This window comes from Pseudorca crassidens, chromosome 11, assembly GCF_039906515.1.
Source record: "Pseudorca crassidens isolate mPseCra1 chromosome 11, mPseCra1.hap1, whole genome shotgun sequence".
Lineage (NCBI taxonomy): Eukaryota > Metazoa > Chordata > Mammalia > Artiodactyla > Delphinidae > Pseudorca > Pseudorca crassidens.
This window is the reverse complement of record NC_090306.1, coordinates 44458516-44477275: the sequence shown is the minus strand read 5'-3', so window position 1 is coordinate 44477275 and position 18760 is coordinate 44458516. Positions and strand designations below refer to the sequence as shown.

Genomic DNA, 18760 nt, shown 5'->3' with positions numbered 1-18760 from the left:
AGTGAGGTGCACAGTGGTGAACCAGATTTAAATAACAACATGGCCATTCTCCTCTGATGTAATTTTTGCCCATTCTAGAAAGGAGTTTATGAAAGCCTTAATTACCTTGCCCTGTTTGTGGAGAATTAAGCTGTGAATAGAGCATCACATTTAATAGGGATAGGGAAAATTTTTCTGTAGCCACTATATAACTCCTAATTTTCAGATTGATTTGGCGTAATATAGATTATTTTCTGCCACTAACTAGAAAATAAAAATTTTAAAAGTCAGAAAATCATGGCCTAGCCTTTGAAAGACATCAAGAAGGATATTTTTGAGCTGACTCTGTTTGTTGATTTGGAAATCAACTTCTTAAACAGCTGAAGTCTATGAGAATTCCGGCTGAAACTTCTGCAGTATAATTTGCTACATATTAAAAATACTTCATAATAAATAGGTTTCAGAAGGCTTCTTGTTTTTCTTGTCTGAAGCTTCATTTTTTGGACACATTGAAGGATCGAGGTCTAATATAATCCTTATACATAGAATAGAGAACACCTAGAAACCAAAAGATGTATATCAATAGTGTATCCATGGGAAAAAACACTGAATTTCTTCACTTGTATTTTTTCTAAAACCAACCTACAATTAAAAAACAAACAAACGCCCTCTATCTTATTAATTTTTGGCTTGGATCATATGAGTGACTCCAGGAAAAAAAACCAAAAAACAAATCTAAGAGCCCTTTGGGATCAGTATAAATCTGAATTTATGACATTACAATGACACCCTAAAGTTTGAATTTTAAAATATTGGTGAGAAAGGAAAGTGGGAAGATTTGGCTAGATCTTGAGATAAAAACAATAGGCACTTCAACTTAGAAAACATCTATTCAGTGTCTGCTAGTACTCAGTATTCTGAAGAAAAGCAAGGTGAATGGATCGAATCCCTGCTTCTAGGGACTTACAGTCCAGTGGATGAATTAGCTATGTTTAGGCAGATGAGGTAAATGTACATCTTCCCCAAGGATGAGGTCCTAGGGCCATGCAGAAAGGGGGAGGTGGCCAGGGAAAATATCCTGAGGAAGAGAGGAGCTGCTTCAGTGAATTCCAGGGATATCAGCAAATGTTCATATCCAAAGCAAGTTAGGGGGCTTCCCTGGTGGCACAGAATCTGCCTGCCAATGCCAACGACACGGGTTCGAGCCCTGGTCTGGGAAGATCCTACATCACGGAGCAACTAAGCCCATGCGCCACAACTACTGAGCCTGTGCTCTAGAGCCTGCGTGACACAACTACTGAAACCCGCGTGCCACAACTACTGAAGCCCGCGCACCTAGATCCCATGCTTCGCAATGAGAAGCCACTGCAATGAGAAGCCCATGTGCCACAACAAAGAGCAGCCCCCACTCGCCGCAACTAGAGAAAGCCTGCACGCAACAACAAAGACCCAAGGCAGCCAAAAATAAATAAATAAATTTATAAAAACCAAACAAACAAATAAAGCAAGTTAGGGAGTCACAGATTTAAACTACAAGTCACCACTCTCCCCATCCATATCAATTGTCATGGCATCAGCTGTCTAGTAGATTGTCTGAACTAAACCTTTACTTCATTTTCCTTCAGCTTTATTTCTGACACCGCCTGTTAATACCTACAAAAAGCACACAGAGCCTAAAGGGTAAGTTAGTTCTCATCTCAGTTAGATAGCAAATTAGATATCTGCACAAATAATTATTAACCTCTTGCCTACCTCTTAAATGTTGGTGTTCCCTGGAGTTCTGATCCCAACCCTTTTCTCACCTCATTCACACCTGTTGCTTCACTGGTAAGCAAGTTAGATCTCTCTTCTGAATGTGAGACCCATGTATAGATTATATTATATGTGACATTTCCATATCCCATAGTTATGGCCTCCAAAACTTTAAAATTGTATATAAGTAAATATGTTGAGCATGTTCTTCAAAATGCACATTTATTTATAAACCATATAAATGTACTACGATCAGTCTGTATACTGGTAAAGCTTTTTTTGTTTCTGGGTTTTTTAGGCTACGCGGTGCAGCATGCATGCGGGATCTTAGTTCCTCGACCAGGGATTGAACCCGTGCCCCCTGCATTGGGAGTATGGAGTCTTAACCACTGGACTACCAGGGAAGTCCCGCTTTTTTGTTTTTAAGATAAAAATATTTTCTTCCCATGTCCCCATGGACCTCCTTATACATCAACTAGGGTATGAGTACTGTAATTTAGAGACATCTTCCATAGGCATCTTAGTCAGTATAATATAAAATTAAGAGTTCAGGCTCTGGAATAGATTGCCCATGTTACTGTGAACAGGTAACCTTTCCTCTCTAAGCCTAAGTTTCCTTATCTGTAAAACAGATTATGACAGTACCTACCTCATTGAGTATTGTCCTTTAATAAAGACTTTGTCTGGTCATGAGCCCCTTGAGTCATACCTGAATTTATGCCAATTAGGTGACTCATGGTGGACTCCTAGGTAGCTTCAGGATGTGGCTAGTCATGCCAGAAGACCAGCCATGTGATTAGACTTTCAGGGAGGGGAGTAGGACTGGAGATTGAGTTCAGTCATGTGGCCAGTGATTCAGTCAATCATGCCTACATAATGAAGCCCCAGTAAAAACTCTGGACACTGAAGCTCAGTGGAGTTTCTTGGTTGGTAAACACACGGATGTGCTGGGAGGGTGACATGCACCAATTCCACAAGGCGATATATATATATATTTTTTCACAGGGCGAGATTTTGAGTTTGGGACCCTCCCAGACCTTACCCTATGTGTCTATTTGGTCCTGATTTGTATACTTTATAATGAAACTGTAATTGTGAGTATGGTGCTTCCCTAAGTTCTTCTAGTGAAATATCAAACCTGAGGAAGTCTTGGGAAACCTTGAATTTGTAGCCAGTTGGTCAGAAGTGCAGGTGGTCTGGGAAACCCCAATGGCAGTGTCTGAAAGAAGGGCGGTGCTTTCGGGAACCATGTCCTTAAACCTGGGGCATCTGATGTGAGCTCCACGTGGTTGACATCAGTATTGAGTTGTCCTGCAATACACCAGGTGGTGTCCAAGTAGGTATTAAGATTAAATGAGATAATGATATATAAAGCAGAGTGACTTATACATCATAAGCACTCATTGTATGTTGTTATTGTTTTATCCAATATGTGCTCATCCTCTCACCAAACCTGTTCTTTCTTCTTCATTCTTTTTTTTTTTTTTTTTGTGGTATGTGGGCCTCTCACTGTTGCGGCCTCTCCCGTTGTGGAGCACAGGCTCCGGATGCGCAGGCTCAGCGGCCATGGCTCACGGGCCCAGCTGCTCCGCGGCATGTGAGATCCTCCCGGACCAGGGCATGAGCCCGTGTCCCCTGCATTGGCAGGCGGACTCTCAGCCACTGCGCCACCAGGGAAGCCCCTTCTTCATTCTTTTTATGTGTGAAAGGCAAACCTTTCATCTGGTTGCCCAGACCAGAAACCTAGGAGTCATCCTTTATTCTTCCTTCCTTACTTTTCCCAATCACTTAGTTGCTGAGTCCTCAGTATTTCTAGAATCCATCTCCTCTCTGTTGCCATTGCCACTGCCTTAATTCATATCCAATTCATCATCTAATTGGCTTCTGCCTTTTTTCTCCCCTCCTTTGCAAATCATCTCTAATCATTTTCCTTTTCCTCTTAACACTTTCTTCATGGTGATATAAATATGCATGGAAAATAGTTCATAAAACTTAAATGACCAGATTAACAGATAGTTGTAGAATGAACACCTGTAATTATGGGTCAAGAAGTAGAATATTACAGGCATCCTGGAAGCCTCCAGTTTTCCCTTTCTGATCATATTCCCCTCCCTTTTTCATAGGTAACCACTGTTCTGAATTTTATGATAAGAGGTTTCCTTGCCTTTATAGTGTGACAGTCTGTTTAGTATCCCTAAAACAAACAGTTTCATATTGCCTGTTTCTGATCTTTCTGTACAGCAGGCATCTTTTTTTTTTTTGGCTGAGTGGCATGTGGGACCTTAGTTCCCCAACCAGGGATCGAACCCACGCCCCCTGGATTGGAGGCGTGGAGTCTTAACCACTGGATCGTCAGGGAAGTCTTCCAGCAGGCATCTTTTAGATGCTGTTCTGACTGTTACTCCCCTGTTTAAACCCTTCACTGGCTCACTTCATCTTTTTACTCCTCAACTAGCAACCATATAAATCTATTGGGGGATTTGTTTTATATCTGTTTAACTAAGCTGTTACTGTGTTTTCCAGAATTCCCTTCCCTGCATAGTTCCAGGTTAGCTTGGCCATGAGAGACATTTTACTTGAGATTTGAAGGTGAAAGTTGAAGCAGGAGCTGCCAAATTCTTTTTGCACTTGGAAGGCTTGGTGCAGAGCACCAGGTGCTGTTACAGCTTGCGTATGTTGTTGTTTATCTGCTGGCTCACCTCGCTGTTGATGGGCAGCAGTCAGGCCCACAAATCCTTCAGCTCCTTCTGGATCTCCTCCATTAGCTTTTCTGGCTCCTGGGCCAGGTGTGGATTAGCTCCATGATAGAGCGTGCCAGCTTTTCCTAAAGGTCATGCCATGATCAAGGTTGGAGTCAGCAAGACTCGGACTCAAGTTTCCATTTGTCTTTGTGGGTTCCAGCTCACCCTTGCAGATTCTAGTTTAGTTTTCTTTCCCAATTGCTGCCTTGTTACCTTCAGGTGCCAGCATTAGAAATATAACCAACAACCTAACATGGACTGTTTAGCCAGCTCCCCAAATTGCTTAAGGTCATATCTCTATAATAAATCCCTTTTTATATATCACTACTAGTAGTTTTCCTTCTCTGATTGAACCTGACGGATCCAGAATTTGGTATTGGAAGCTTCCAGAGGAACATAACTCTGAGCATTGGTTCTCTGAATTGGTTCTGGGTTATCTGGAGTTGGTTCTCTGATCTGATTATATTTAAAGGTATTAATGGGCTTTTTTTTTTTTCCCCTCCAGTGGCAAAGAGTATGCTAGCAGTCCATGGCATGTGGTAGCAAAACATTAAAAAAATTATCACCTTGCAGATACCCTTAATCAGGTGCCTATAGAAAGCAAGGCTTTGGGGGATCAAGTATTTATTGTCATAGAACATTTAGTGGAAATAAGGAGTATAATAAGGTTAGTAACTTTTAAGTGTGCTGGAGAACTTGGGAAAACTATATGATGGGCTCATGGCTTTAAATTCCTAGCTCAAGGTCTTGTGAGGGACCTGAAAGCTTTATGACTTTCTAAAAAGAAACTCTTAACTCCTGTAGCCTTGAGACTGGTATTTTCGAAAAATGTACACAGGGGCTAATCCTGTGAGTGACTAATCACAACACAAATTAAATTCCCAAACTCATAACACCTCTTAAGTTAAAGTTTAGGGCATTGGGGACTTCCCTGGTGGTCCAGTGGTTAAGACTCCACACTCCTAAAGCAGGGGGCAGGGGTTCGATCCCTTGTCAGGGAACTAGAGCCTGCATGCCGCAACTAAAAAAGACCCTGGATGTCGCAATGAAGATCCCTCGTGCTACAACTAAGACCTGGCGCAGCCAAATATATAAATAAATAAATATTAAAAAAGAAAAAAAGTTTAGAGCACTGCTTTGGCAGGCGTGGGACTCTGAAAATTGGAATGGGGACATATAAGCAGATTTCAGTGAAACTGGGTCCTTGAGCCCCTATGTCGTACTGAGACTCTTTTGCCAGTAGAAACAGTCCTTCCCTCTGTCTGAGAATGGCTGAAACTTGGACCAAAAAGTAGTCTCCACTAAATGAAGTTGAAATACCAGAACTTCCTTAGTATACTTCCATGGTACAGCAGTGATTCTTCTTTACTGGGGCAATTTTGTTCCCCAGGGAAATCTGGCAATGTCTGGAGACGTGTTTGGCTTTCACAGCGCGGGTGGGTACCATTGGCACCTAGTGGGTAGAAGCCAGGGCTGCTGCTGAACATTCTGTAATGCACAGGACAGTCCTCCGCAACAAAGAATAATCCAGTCCAAAACGTCAGTAGTGCTGAGATTGAGAAACTTTGCCATAAAGGAAGGTATCCAAAGGCTTAGGGAGATGGGAATGTTAGACTGGATTTATCCTGCTCACTCACCCCCTAAATATATCTCCCTCCTTCTGCAGAGCTGTGAGAAGTACATTTGTGAAGGCAGCCCTGCCCTCCTTGAAGAGGTCTATGGTAATGATTTCCTATAAGCCAGAAATGACAGTAGGAATTTCTGGGCTCCCTGAGTTCAGTAGGGATGATGGGATTGTGGGGTGGCAGGGGTCAAGCGGCAGCTTTTAATTGACAAAGACAAGGAAAGCATGATTACTGTAATGGGCAGCAAAGCCTAAGCAGTAATCAATATAGTCTAAGCCACAAAGATCTTTGGCATTTTGGCTAATTGATCATGTTGTACCTAGAGTTGAAAGCGGTGAGCAGCATGTGAGCAGAAAAGCTCTAGGTCTGGTGAACAGAAATTTGACTTGAATCATCACAATAGAGAGCCATGGCCCCTCAACCAATTCCCAAATTTGAGTCAATTCGTAGACCCAAAGTCCCTGGAATTAACAAGAGGTCAGATCTCCTTAAGGAAAGACGCTGTTTCACAGCCAAAAATGCAAATACTATAAATCCTCCTTCTAGTCTTCCCCAAAGGCACCTATGACTATTCAGCAAGAGGAAGGGGAAATAATCACATTTGTGGGACATTGTTAAATATTGATTTTGAATTGATACTAATGCCTGGAGAATTAGTGTGTTCTACCAGTCGAACTAGGAGTTTATGGTCAGGTCAGTGGAGTTTTGCTGTGGGTCTATTTTACAGTTGGTCTGGTGGGTCCCTGAACCTACCTTATGTTATTTCCCCAGTTATGGAATGTGTAATTGGAGTAGACATACTCAGCAGCTATCAGAATCCTCACATTGGTTCCCTGACCTGGGGAGTAAGGGCTATTATGGTAGGGAAAGCCAAGTGTAAGCCATTGCTGGTTTTTTAAAAAATTAATTAACTTATTTTTGGCTGCGTTGGGTTTTCATTGCTGTGTGCAGGCTTTTCTCTAGTTGCAGTGAGTGGGCTTCTCATTGTGGTGGCTTCTCTTGTTGCCGAGCACAGGCTCTAGGCACGTGGGCTTCAGTAGTTGTGGCACGTGGGCTCAGTAGTTGTGGTATGTGGGCTCAGTAGGTTCGGCACACGGGCTCAGTAGTTGTGGCACATGGGCTCAGTTGCTCTGCAGCATGTGAGATCTTCCCGGACCAGGGCTCAAACCCGTGTCCCCTGCATTGGCAGGCGACTCTTAACACTGTGCCATCAGGGAAGTGCAGTGTAAGCCATTCTAAATGCTTCTATTACCAAAGCAATACTGCATTCCCAGAGGGATTGTAGAGACTAGTGTCATCATCAAGGACGTTAAAGATGCCAGGGTGGTGATTCCTACCATATCTCCATTCATTTTGCCTCTTTGGCCAGAAGACAGATGGATCTTGGAGAATGATAATGGATTTCTATAAACTTTGCTACAGCAAATCAACACAATTTTTGCTATTTGTTTTGCAGCTATTAATCTGATTGATTGCTTTTTTCTGTATACCTTTTAGTAAAGACCATCAGAAGCAGATTGCTTTCATCTGGCAGGGCCAGCAGTATACTTTCAGTGTTCAGTCTCATGGCTCTGTGAACTCTCCAGCCCTATGCCACAATCTAGTCTGCAGGACCTTGATCATCTCGCTATTCCACAAGACATCACATTAGTCCATTACATTGATTTGATCTATCAAGGGTAAATTGTTACTATACTGGTAGGATAAGGAGGAGTGTGTCTGGAATGTATACCTTCTGGGGCCTTCCTTAGTAGTCCCATGTCATGTGATTAAAGAAGGTGGAAAATTATACCCAGTACAGGAAGGATCATTAATGACCCAGATCATTTCAGAATGTTTGGGTCCACAACCCAGTCAAATAACCATGAATAGCCAAGGTGCTTTCGGAAGGCAAAGGATGGATGAAATGGCCAGTGGAAAAACATAATATGAGCCATGATCATCCGACCAGCTGCAGAAACAAAGACTGTGATAGTTATGAATATTTCTTCCTTTTTTTTTTTTTTTTTTTGGCGGTATGCGGGCCTCTCACTGTTGTGGCCTCTCCCGTTGCGGAGCAACAGGCTCCAGACGTGCAGGCTCAGTGGCCATGGCTCACGGGCTTAGCCGCTCCGCGGCATGTGGGATCTTCCCGGACCGGGGCACGAACCCGTGTCCCCTGCATCGGCAGGCGGACTCTCAACCACTGCGCCACCAGGGAAGCCCCGTTATTTTGATATGAATACACGTGTATACAGTCACCAATTTCTTTTTCTATTTGCCATTTCCATTTACCTACCATCTAATATAAGAAGTGTTAATAGTAGTTAACTTTATATCTCAGGATTTAAGTCACAGGATATCAAAAGGGAATATGACTCAGCTCAAAGATGAATCAGCATCACCCAAAGATGGACAAAGGGATTTTGTATCCTCTTTTAGGAGAGAGTTAGCATGTTTTTGGTTATACAAGGGATGGTTGATTTTGCCATTGTCTTTATTTGAAGGTAAGTGTATTAAAAGAGGTGTATATGGATGCCAGGTTGACAAGGGATAGACAGTGACAGATTTGTAATGTATCAACTTAGCTAAACTATAACTAGATTTTCCAGAATTCCTTTCCTTTCATTCCCTGAAAAATTGCACGAGACATTTCGCGTGAGATTTAGAAGGTAGAAGTAAAGGAGCCAGCAAATTCTTTTGACCTGGGAAGGCACTGTTGCAGCATAGTTTTGCTTATCTGCTGGCCCACCTGGCTGGCATGGGGCAGCAGTCAGGAGAGCAGCTACCATGGCTCCTGCTGAATTTCCTCTTTCACCTTCTCTGACTCCTTGGCCAGGTCCATGTTTAGCTCCAGGATGAGGGGCATCGGCTTTTTCTATGTCACTCCATCATCACATTTGGAGGTTTAGAGATGGTGAGAAATCCATAAGGATTCCAGACCATCCTGTGTGTTTCAGCTCATCCTTGCAGGTTCCAGATTTTTCTTGCTTCTCTCACTTTTCATCTGCCTTTTCTAACTGCTTGCTCTGCCCACTTCAGGTCCCAGATCCTGATACATAAGAAAGAGCCTCACAATTACATAAGTCCAAATACCTAAAATAAATCTCTTACTATATGTTACTACTCCTAGTTCTGTAGTCTCATCAAACACTGATTGATTCACCTACCATACCAAACTGTGTCGAGTTCCACTAACATGCCATGCTTCTGTGCCTTTGTTTTCTTCCCTCTGCCTAGAATCCTGACCTCCTTCTCTGCTTAGTTAATTCCTCTACATTCTTGGCTCATCACATGGTTTGCATCCTTAGAGAAGCCTCCCTGGACTCTCAGCCCTAGTTAAACGCCTCTCCTTTGTGCTTGTGCTTCCATAGCAACCTGTGTTAATCTTATTGTAGTACCTCTGACTTTATATTGTCTTCTCCTGCTCTTGATCTCTCTCCCTAAGGAGATTAAACTAGTTGAGGGTAGAGAGTTAGTTTCACTGCTGTATCTCTAGACCAGCACAGTGCCTTGCACATAGCTCATGCTCGTAAGTGTTTTCTGAATGATGAAAATGAGGCCTGTTACTTCATAGTAAAGTTTCTTGTTGTATGTTGTTCAAGACTCATATCACAGTTCATAGTAAAAAGATAATTACCATATAACTCCCTACAGGCAAGCCCCACACCCATCATCCCATAATCCTAGACCTACTCAGGCTGATTCTACTTTGCACAGCATGAAGGGGAGCTAAGAACATTGTGACTTGTTCTCATTAATGTAGAGAAAAATTTTAGGTAATTTAGGTCCCAAAGTAGACTCCTTGTTAGAACTAAATGATTTAGCTGTTGATATAACCTGAATCAACCAGATAATTTTATACCCACTCTTTGGATTTGACTGTGTAAATATTGCTTAATTTATAGACTAATAAAAAATTACCTATTGCTCAGGCTTGGAATAGCTGAGTTATACAGGGTATAAACTATTCACTGCTCCTTTCACTATAGAGGATAACAGAAACTATAACCTAGTTCTCCACTGGGTTTTTCTTTTTTTAGATTGAAGTATAATTCACATACAATTTGAATTTATGTTGTACAACATAATGATTCTATATTTGTATGTATTGTGAAATGGTCACAATAAGCCTAGTTAACATCTATTACCATATATACAGAATTTTTTTCTTGTGATGAGAACTTTTAAGATCTACCCTCGTAGCAACTTTCAAATATGCAATACAGTATTATTGACTATAGTCACCATGCTGTACATTACATCCCCATGACTCGTTTATTTTATAACTAGAAGTCTGTACCTTTTGCCTACTGAGTTTTTTTTTTTCAGTACTTAAAATACCAAGAGATTAAGCCTATAACTGGGCAGCAACCTCAACCAAGTGAAGATCACTGTCTTTCTTATCCTTCCTCCTCCATTACATCATCTTGACCCAATATTCATGAATGAATATGAATGAATAAATAAAAATACTAATATGAATGGATGAATAAATCAAAATACTCTCAAAGACAGCTGAACACAAGATACAAATCAAGCAGGTTACCTAGAGTCACAGCTCTTACAACAAATCCTTGGGCAGCAACTCTCATGTGAATAAGATGATGGACATTTTCTGATCTCTTCTGTATTTTAACTTGTAAAGACCATAGGACCCCACAGTCATAAAGCCTGCTATCCCTGTGAATTAAAAAAGTAGGGATTATATAAATAGCAGGCTAAAATTCCCAAGAGCTTAGAGAATTGAATAAAAGACTGTGCAAGGGATCAGTACCTGGAAGATAAGCAGGCAAGATACCAAAGGATACTTCACTCATGGATTCAATATTTGCAGTTTTGACTCTTCCCGGAAAAACCTGAATTGTATACTATAGTAACTTGCCTAGTAATTTCTAATTTTCCTGAAGCATGGCATAGGCTGCAAGCCTTTTATTTGGGGCAAGTCACTTAACTAGTGAGTGAACCAACCAAAATCTCAGCATTCACAGCTTTTGGGTGTTTGGCTTTATTCCTCTCTACTTGTTATTAAATAAGGAGTAAATCTAGTAAAGTGAAAGAAACTTTACTCTTCTGTGAAAATGAGATATTAAATTTTAATGAGAGGTAAAAAGGTCTGAATAGTTGCATGAGAAGTATGTGACTCTGGGAAGAACTGTGATTCTAGAAAATTCCAGAAGCCCATACAAATATTTCTGTATTCACTACATATGTCAAGGGGTGAATATACTGCTGGGACAACCAAGATTCTGTGTAATTCACTCTAAAACAGAAAACTGAATAGGAATCAACTGAATAGGGAAAATTCTAGAAAGCAATTTGAAACACTGTGAGAACTTAACCCATGACAAATCAAGATAACCAAATAACAGATAAGGGAAAAACTATTGGAACTAATTTGGGTTTGTATCTTACACCAGACCCTACAAAAAAGGTCTGGATGGGTTAGAATTAAATATGAAAATAAAAATATCAACAAAATCTAGAAGAAAATAGAACAGCATATTTATAACATCTAAAAGGGGGTAAGGTAGATTTAAAAAAACTGACAAGGACAAAAATGCTATATTTTGACATAAGAGTAAAGGAAACTTTTGCATAATAAAAGTGTGGCTCTATTCTGGGGAATCTCTCTTCTCTCCTATTGATTTATGCATCTATCCCTTCATCAATACCACACTGTTGATTACTCTATATATTAAGCCTTAGTATCTGGTAGGAGTGATTCCTTCCACTTAATACTTTTTTTAAAAATTACTATTAAAGGTATCCATCCTTGAGATCAACTGCCTTTTTTTAAAAAAAATTTATTAAATTTGTTTATTTTTGGCTGCATTGGGTCTCCGTTGCTGTGTGCGGACTTTCTCTAGTTGTGGTGAGTGGGGACTACTCTTCGTTGTGGTGTGCAGGCTTCTCATTGCAGTGGCTTCTCTTGTTGTGGAGCATGGGCTCTAGGCGCCTGGGCTTCAGTAGTCGTAGCACGCCATCTCAGTAGTTGTGGCTCGCGGGCTCCAGAGCACAGTCTCAGTAGTTGTGGTGCACGGACTTAGTTGCTCCACGGCATGTGGGATCTTCCCGGACCAGGGCTCGAACCTGTGTCCCCTGCATCGGCAGGTGGATTCTTAACTACTGCACCACCAGGGAAGCCCTACTTGATACTTTTTCTTAAAAGAGGTAGTCTTAGCCATTCTAGAACTTTTGCCTTTATATAAATTTTAGAATAAGCTTGTTTCTGTCTACAAAAAAACATTGCTGGGATTTTGATAGGAATTACAGTAAACCGATAGATGAGTTTGGGGAGAACTGACATCTTTATTGAGTCTTACAATCCACGAACACAATAGTCTCTACATTTATTTAGTTCTTCTTTGATTTCTTTCATTAGCATTTTGTATTTTTTCAGCATACAGATTCTGTACATGTTTTGTTAAGCTTATACCTAATCATTTCATTTCTTCAGAGCGATTGTAAATGGTCTTATGTCTTTAATTTCAGTTTCCATATGTTTGTTGTTAGTATATAGAAATGCAGTTGATGTTTATGGACGATAGCAAGTTTTGATTAACTATTGGCACATGTTTGTCTCTGTGGGTGGGTGAGGATATATTTATTCTCTCAGAGTATACTTAATAAGTGGAAATAAGAATCAGAGTAAATAATCACATTTATATGTATATTTTGTAGGCTGATTAGTAATAAGTGAAATTGAAATAAAAATGACAAACATAAAAACAGCAAAAAACAAATAACAGTTAAAACAACAATGGCAGGTACATTGAGAAACAGGTACAATGCTGAAAGCTCTGTAAGTTTAGCCAAATCTTTCTGGAAAGAACTCTGGAGACATATAATAAGTGACATTAAACTGAACATGCTTCCTGCCCTGGGAATTCTACTTTGGGGACATACGCCAAGGAAATAAGCAAAAGTAAAGTCAAGAAGTTGACACAAAGATGTTTGTGGCTACATTATGTATGAGGAAAAACTAAACCCAAATGGCCCAAACAGAGGGAAAACTACCATAGCTATAAAAAAATTACAAGTATAGGAAGTACTAACATACAGAAATGTACTATGAAATGTTACGTGAAAGAAGCAAAAACAAATAATCTATCAACACAGAGTTTAAATACATATAATGTACACACAGACCTTAGCAGTATTCATAAGATTTTAAATAATATGAATAAATTATAATGACAGAAGTTAAGACAACAAATTAAAATGTTCTGTAAATTATTGACAGGATACTCTGTCCTGCAGCAGAAAATACTTAGGAGATATTCTTAATAAAACAATAGCTAACAAACTATTCAATAATATATATACAAATTTGATCAGATATTTTTCTAGCAAAAACTTGGCTCTCTTCCCTTATCAAATCAATACTCTGTTCTAACTGAAATTTGTTTTGTTTCTTTTAGAGATTAAAGTCAGCACCTTTACTGTTTTCCATATGATGTCTCTGTAGTTTGAATATAACTGAATTTAGCTGGAAACACTTTTCTCTTTCTACTTTAATCACGCTAAATGTCTCTGGAAAAACAATTTAATTTCCAACAGGCACAGTGATTAATCTCTGTTCATTACAGTGATCTGCTCAAGTGGCACTGAGTCCTTGAATTGTTTTGTTAGTTAAAAATGCTAAAGAAGAGGAATAAATCACTACAAAATTATTTGCCTCCATTTCTTGTGCCATTACAAGCCTTAATCAAATTAAGTGGAACTTTCAAACACAGAATATTACTATAAAGTAAAATTTTGATTCTTTTTGATATGTGAATAATGACACATAAAGTTGCTAGATTTGTAGTGGTATTTAATGGAAACATATGACTTACACCTCTTTAGAGGCTTTTGTGGAATTAATCACAAAGTTATGTACGTCTGATTTGTATATATATTTTTAAAACAATTTTATTGAAGTATATTTGTTTTACAATGTTGTGTTAATTTCTGCTGTACAGCAAAGTGATTCAGTTATAATATATATATATTCTTTTTCATACTGTTTTCCATGATGGTTTACAACAGGATATTGAGTATAGTTCCCTGTATGTACATCTGATTTAAATAAGTTATTTTAATAGTTTCCAGACAAAGAAAGCACAAGGAAAGAGGCATGGCTGAAGTATTAAATAATAATGCCTAGGGCAGCTAAAGCATCCGAAAGAGAAAGAAGAGAAAGCTTAGATTTTAAAACATAATATTGGTGCTTAGATTTTGTGGTTTTTTTAAGTCCACATACATATAGTATTTGTTTAAAATGTAAACATATCAAATATATGTTGGGAAAGGATAAAGAGGCTAAGACTCCAGGTATAATTAGAATAATACTTCTTTAACCTGGAGTTTACTTAACCATCAACCTCAGCATCTGGAACACATCAGGAAGCCAGCAACAAGCCACAGAGCATGAACACCACAAAGTTCATGCTCTCAAGTGTACAGGTAGGCCCAGGCTTTCATTCGGAGCTTCTTTACTCTGAATTGACTCATGGTTCTTTTAAGCGTGGGTATCTAGCTTCTGACACCACAGAACATTAGAAGCAGAAGTTTCTGATGGTACCCAACAGTAATGGAAGAAACAGAAAAGTCTATAAGCATCGACACAAGAACTTAAAGTTTGGAGTTGAGGGCTTCCCTGGTGGCGCAGTGGTTGAGAGTCTGCCTGCCGATGCAGGGGACACGGGTTCGTGCCCCGGTCCGGGAAGATCCCACATGCCGCGGAGCAGCTGAGCCCGTGAGCCGTGGCCGCTGAGCCTGCGCGTCCGGAGCCTGTGCTCCGCAACGGGAGAGGCCACAACAGTGAGAGGCCTGCGTACCATACACACACACACACAAAAAGTAAAGTTTGGAGTTGATTAGAGAACAAAGAGACATGTAAATCTTCCTCAACTCATGACAGGGTTACACCTTGAAAAACCCATCATAAGTTGAAAATACTGTAAGTCAAAAATTCATTTAATACACCTCACCTATTGAACATTATAGCTTAGCCTAGCCTACTTTAAATGTGCTTGGAATACTTACATTAGCCTGTAGTTAGGCAAAATCATCTAACACAAAGCCTATTTTATAATACAGTGTTGAATATCTCATGTAATTTATTGAATATTGTACTGAAAGTGAAAAACAGGATGGTTGGGTACAGAGTGGTTGTTAAGTGTATTAGTTGTTTACCTTCATGATGGCGAGGCTGACTGAGAGCTGCCACTGCCCAGCATCATAAGAGAGTATCATACTATGTATTGCTAGGCCAGGAAAAGATCAAAGTTCAAAGTATGGTTTCTATTGAATGCGAATTGCTTTGTCATCATCTTAAAGTCAAAAAGTCGTAAGTTGAGGACCGTCTATATACATCTCAATAGTCTCTAATAGGCTCTGTATAATAATAAACTGATACTGCAGCTGCTGATTCTGAGTCATTACAGAAAAGTTACAGTCCATTCAATCAATCCTATTTAGATTGGCTGGGAACTAGTAATTTTCGATAGACTGCTAATGAAAATGGATTAAACAGAATAAAAAATTGATGCTTCATAATAATGAGTTAATATTTACTGAGGATTTGCCATACACTAGAAACTGTGTTGAAAGTGTAACTCATTCATGCATAGAAAGGGTTAGCTCCAATTATCTGAAAACATTTAATTATATAAACTATTTCAATACTCAAAGATACTGGGTAAGGCATTATTGTTTTATTAGAAACAGCTTCACAGTATCCAGTCAAGGCTTGTACTTACCTACAGGGACAAAGGGGGAATCTCTATAGATTTCCTGATCAGTCGGGATAACAGGCCTTCGTCCTCATCTGCTGACCGCTGGTTATCTGAAGACATTTTTCTCTCTAGTAACAGTAGGGGATAATCAAAAAGAATCTGTTTCCGTCTCCCAATATACTCTTATGTGTTCTTCTGTCTTCATTTGCTTGACATGCTTGTCTGCTCAACTGAAATAAACAGTTATCTTTCCTTCACCCTTTGCATTGTGGAGTCCTTTCATTTTGTTTAGGGGTGGAGGAAAGAAAAATATACAAAGAGGTAAATGATGATCAGATTCCATGAATACAGAGTAAAAACACAGATCATAAGTGTGTTATTCAGTTCCCTTTCACTGCTTGGCATTTGAAATCATTGGGAACCTCAGAACTTCCGTAAACAGTAAGAACACAGAGTTTCTTTCACAAAATATAGTTTTAAAGAATGATGGCAGTGCCAACATAGGCAAAAATACCTCCAGATTTACAGGTGATGGGAGAATGATCACTCCAGTGCTGCAGAATGTGTAGGGCATTATAAAGCACCTACCACGTACCAGATGCTATGCTAGACAATGGAAATAATCTTCCTTGTCTGCACAGGATGAATGAGGAAACTAGCAAGAGCAACTATAATCACAATCAACATGGTCTGGCAGTACCTCAGTTTGTTATCCGTGCAACCCTCTATTTTCAACCCTCAAAATTCAAATATGGAGGCTTCATTCTACAAATCAGCTTTCATCAGAAAATGTAAGCCGGTAAGTGGAAGAAGCACAACACCGTTGGCGTACTCCACCACCTGCAGCCTGTTTCCTGGTGTTCGTTCAGCTGGAAGCCATAGATCAGAACAGGCTTTGTTAGGCCAGGACACGTTTACGCGCAATTTCCAGCTAATTGATAATGGGAAAGCCCAGAACCCTCCCCACACCAAGGGGGCGTGGCCGGCTGGTATTGGCCATAGCCCAGGCTGGAAACTCACTGGTAGCGGCACCTGGACCACAAACAAGAGGCTTTCCAAGATAATATTCAAGGAAACATTAGGCTTTTGAAGAAGATGCCTTTCCTTCTCCCTTCACAAGGACGCTCCCAACATCCCTCTGTGGCTTTGAATCCTGCTACCCAACTCCTGGGCCCGAAATTGAAGGGAAAGTTGGTGCAGGGTTACAACACTGGGTTTGTAGGTGGGAGTGGGGGTTAGCCTTATGAGGCCAAGATTCTTGTGGTTTTTTAGTGCGCTTGCCAGAGGGGCGCCCACTGTGGCCGGGATCCGGGACTGAGACGCCGCGAGCCTGCACCAGCTCGCCTGATGGCCAGACCGTCGCACCTGGCGGCTCCACGGGAGCCTAGAGCTGCACGCGCGCCCTGCCGGGAAGGACGTGACGTCACTGCGTCCCCGGCCAATCCGAGGGCAGGGCGGGCCGGCACGGGAAGATGCCGAGCGAGCTGCTGCCCGGCGCCTGCGCGCGGAGATTGAGGCTAATCTGGCTTTCCCGGCGGGTGGTGGTGGACGACCTCTTCGCTGCTGTTGTGAAGGTGCACCCTTGAGCCCCTTGAGGCCTCGAAGAAGTTCGGACTCACCGCCTCCGTCTGACTGCAGCCACAGAGACCTCAGGATGAGGGCAGAGGACCAGGTAGTGTTCACGCTTTTTCCTTGTAACTTTTAATTATTAAATAATTTTAGATTTACAGAAAAGTTCCCAGAATAGTACCCCAAAAATGTGTATTTGACACTTAGATACCCCTTTGTTAACATTGCGCCACATTTGCTTTATCATTTCTCTCTAGATGCGATTTCTTCCTTCCTTCCTTCCTTTATATGAACCACCTGAGAGAAAGCTGCACCGATAGGCCTATACCCCTATGTACGTTGTGTGCATTTGGGGAATTCTCTTACATAACCATAGTACAATGAGCAAAATCAGGAAATTAACATTGCTATAATACTATAAGGTAAAGATTTTATTCATAGTTCACCAGTGGTCCCAATAATCCTTAATAGCAAAAAAGAATTTTTTTTCTGGTCTAGGATCCAATCAAGATTACATATTGCATTTGGTTGTCAAGTCTCTACTGTCCTTTAATCTGGAACATTTCCTTAGTCGGTGTATTACTCAAGGTTCTCCAGAGAAACAGAATTGATAGGATATATATATATATACACACATACATATATGTATATATGTATACCTGATCGAAGATATGCATGTATACATATGTATGAGGAGATTTATTGCAGGAATTGGTTCACGTGGTAATGGGGACAGAGAAGTCCCAGGATCTGCCACCTGCAAGCTGGCAATGGTCTAAGTCCCTGTCCAAGTCCAAAGGCCCGAGAAGTAGGAGCACTAATGTCTGAGGGCTGGAAAAGGTAAATGTCCCAGCAGCTCAGGCAGAGAGCAAATTCACCCTTATTCTGCCTTTTTGTTTTACTCAGGCCCTCCATGGGTTGGATGGTGCTAACCCGCATCAGTGAGGGTGATCTTTATTAAGCCTATCAATTCAAATGCTAATCATCTGAAAATACCCTCACAAACCCATCCAGAAAAAATGTTTTACCAGCTTTTTCGGCATCCCTTAGCCCAGCTAAGTTGTCGCACAAAATTAACCATCACAGTTGTCTTTTGTCTTTCATGACCTGATACGTTGCCAATGCAGGCCAGTTATTTTGTAGGATGTCTCTAACTTTAAGTTTTATCTGATGCTTTCTCATCGTTAGATTGAGGCTATGCATTTTTGGCAGAATATCACAGAAGTGATGTTGTGTCTTCTTGGCTTGTAATAGCAGGAGGCACATAAAGTCAGCTTGTGTGGTGGTAGTAACTTTTATTCGATATTCTGCTGATAGATGTCTAACAACTGGATCTGCAGGGAAAAAAACCCCTTGTTGGTAATATTTGATGATTTCCATGGTATAAATA

General features: G+C 40.5%; 1 protein-coding gene across 1 annotated transcript; it reads right to left on the bottom strand.

Annotated features, from left to right (window-relative positions):
- Positions 1-472: 472 nt before the first annotated feature.
- Positions 473-16609, bottom strand: HIGD1C (HIG1 hypoxia inducible domain family member 1C). Its single transcript, XM_067696540.1, is given in 5 exon segments — positions 473-537; positions 10626-10685; positions 10688-10759; positions 15826-15850; positions 15853-16609. Coding segments are annotated over 5 exon segments (291 nt in total). The 5' UTR covers positions 15922-16609.
- Positions 16610-18760: the final 2151 nt, after the last annotated feature.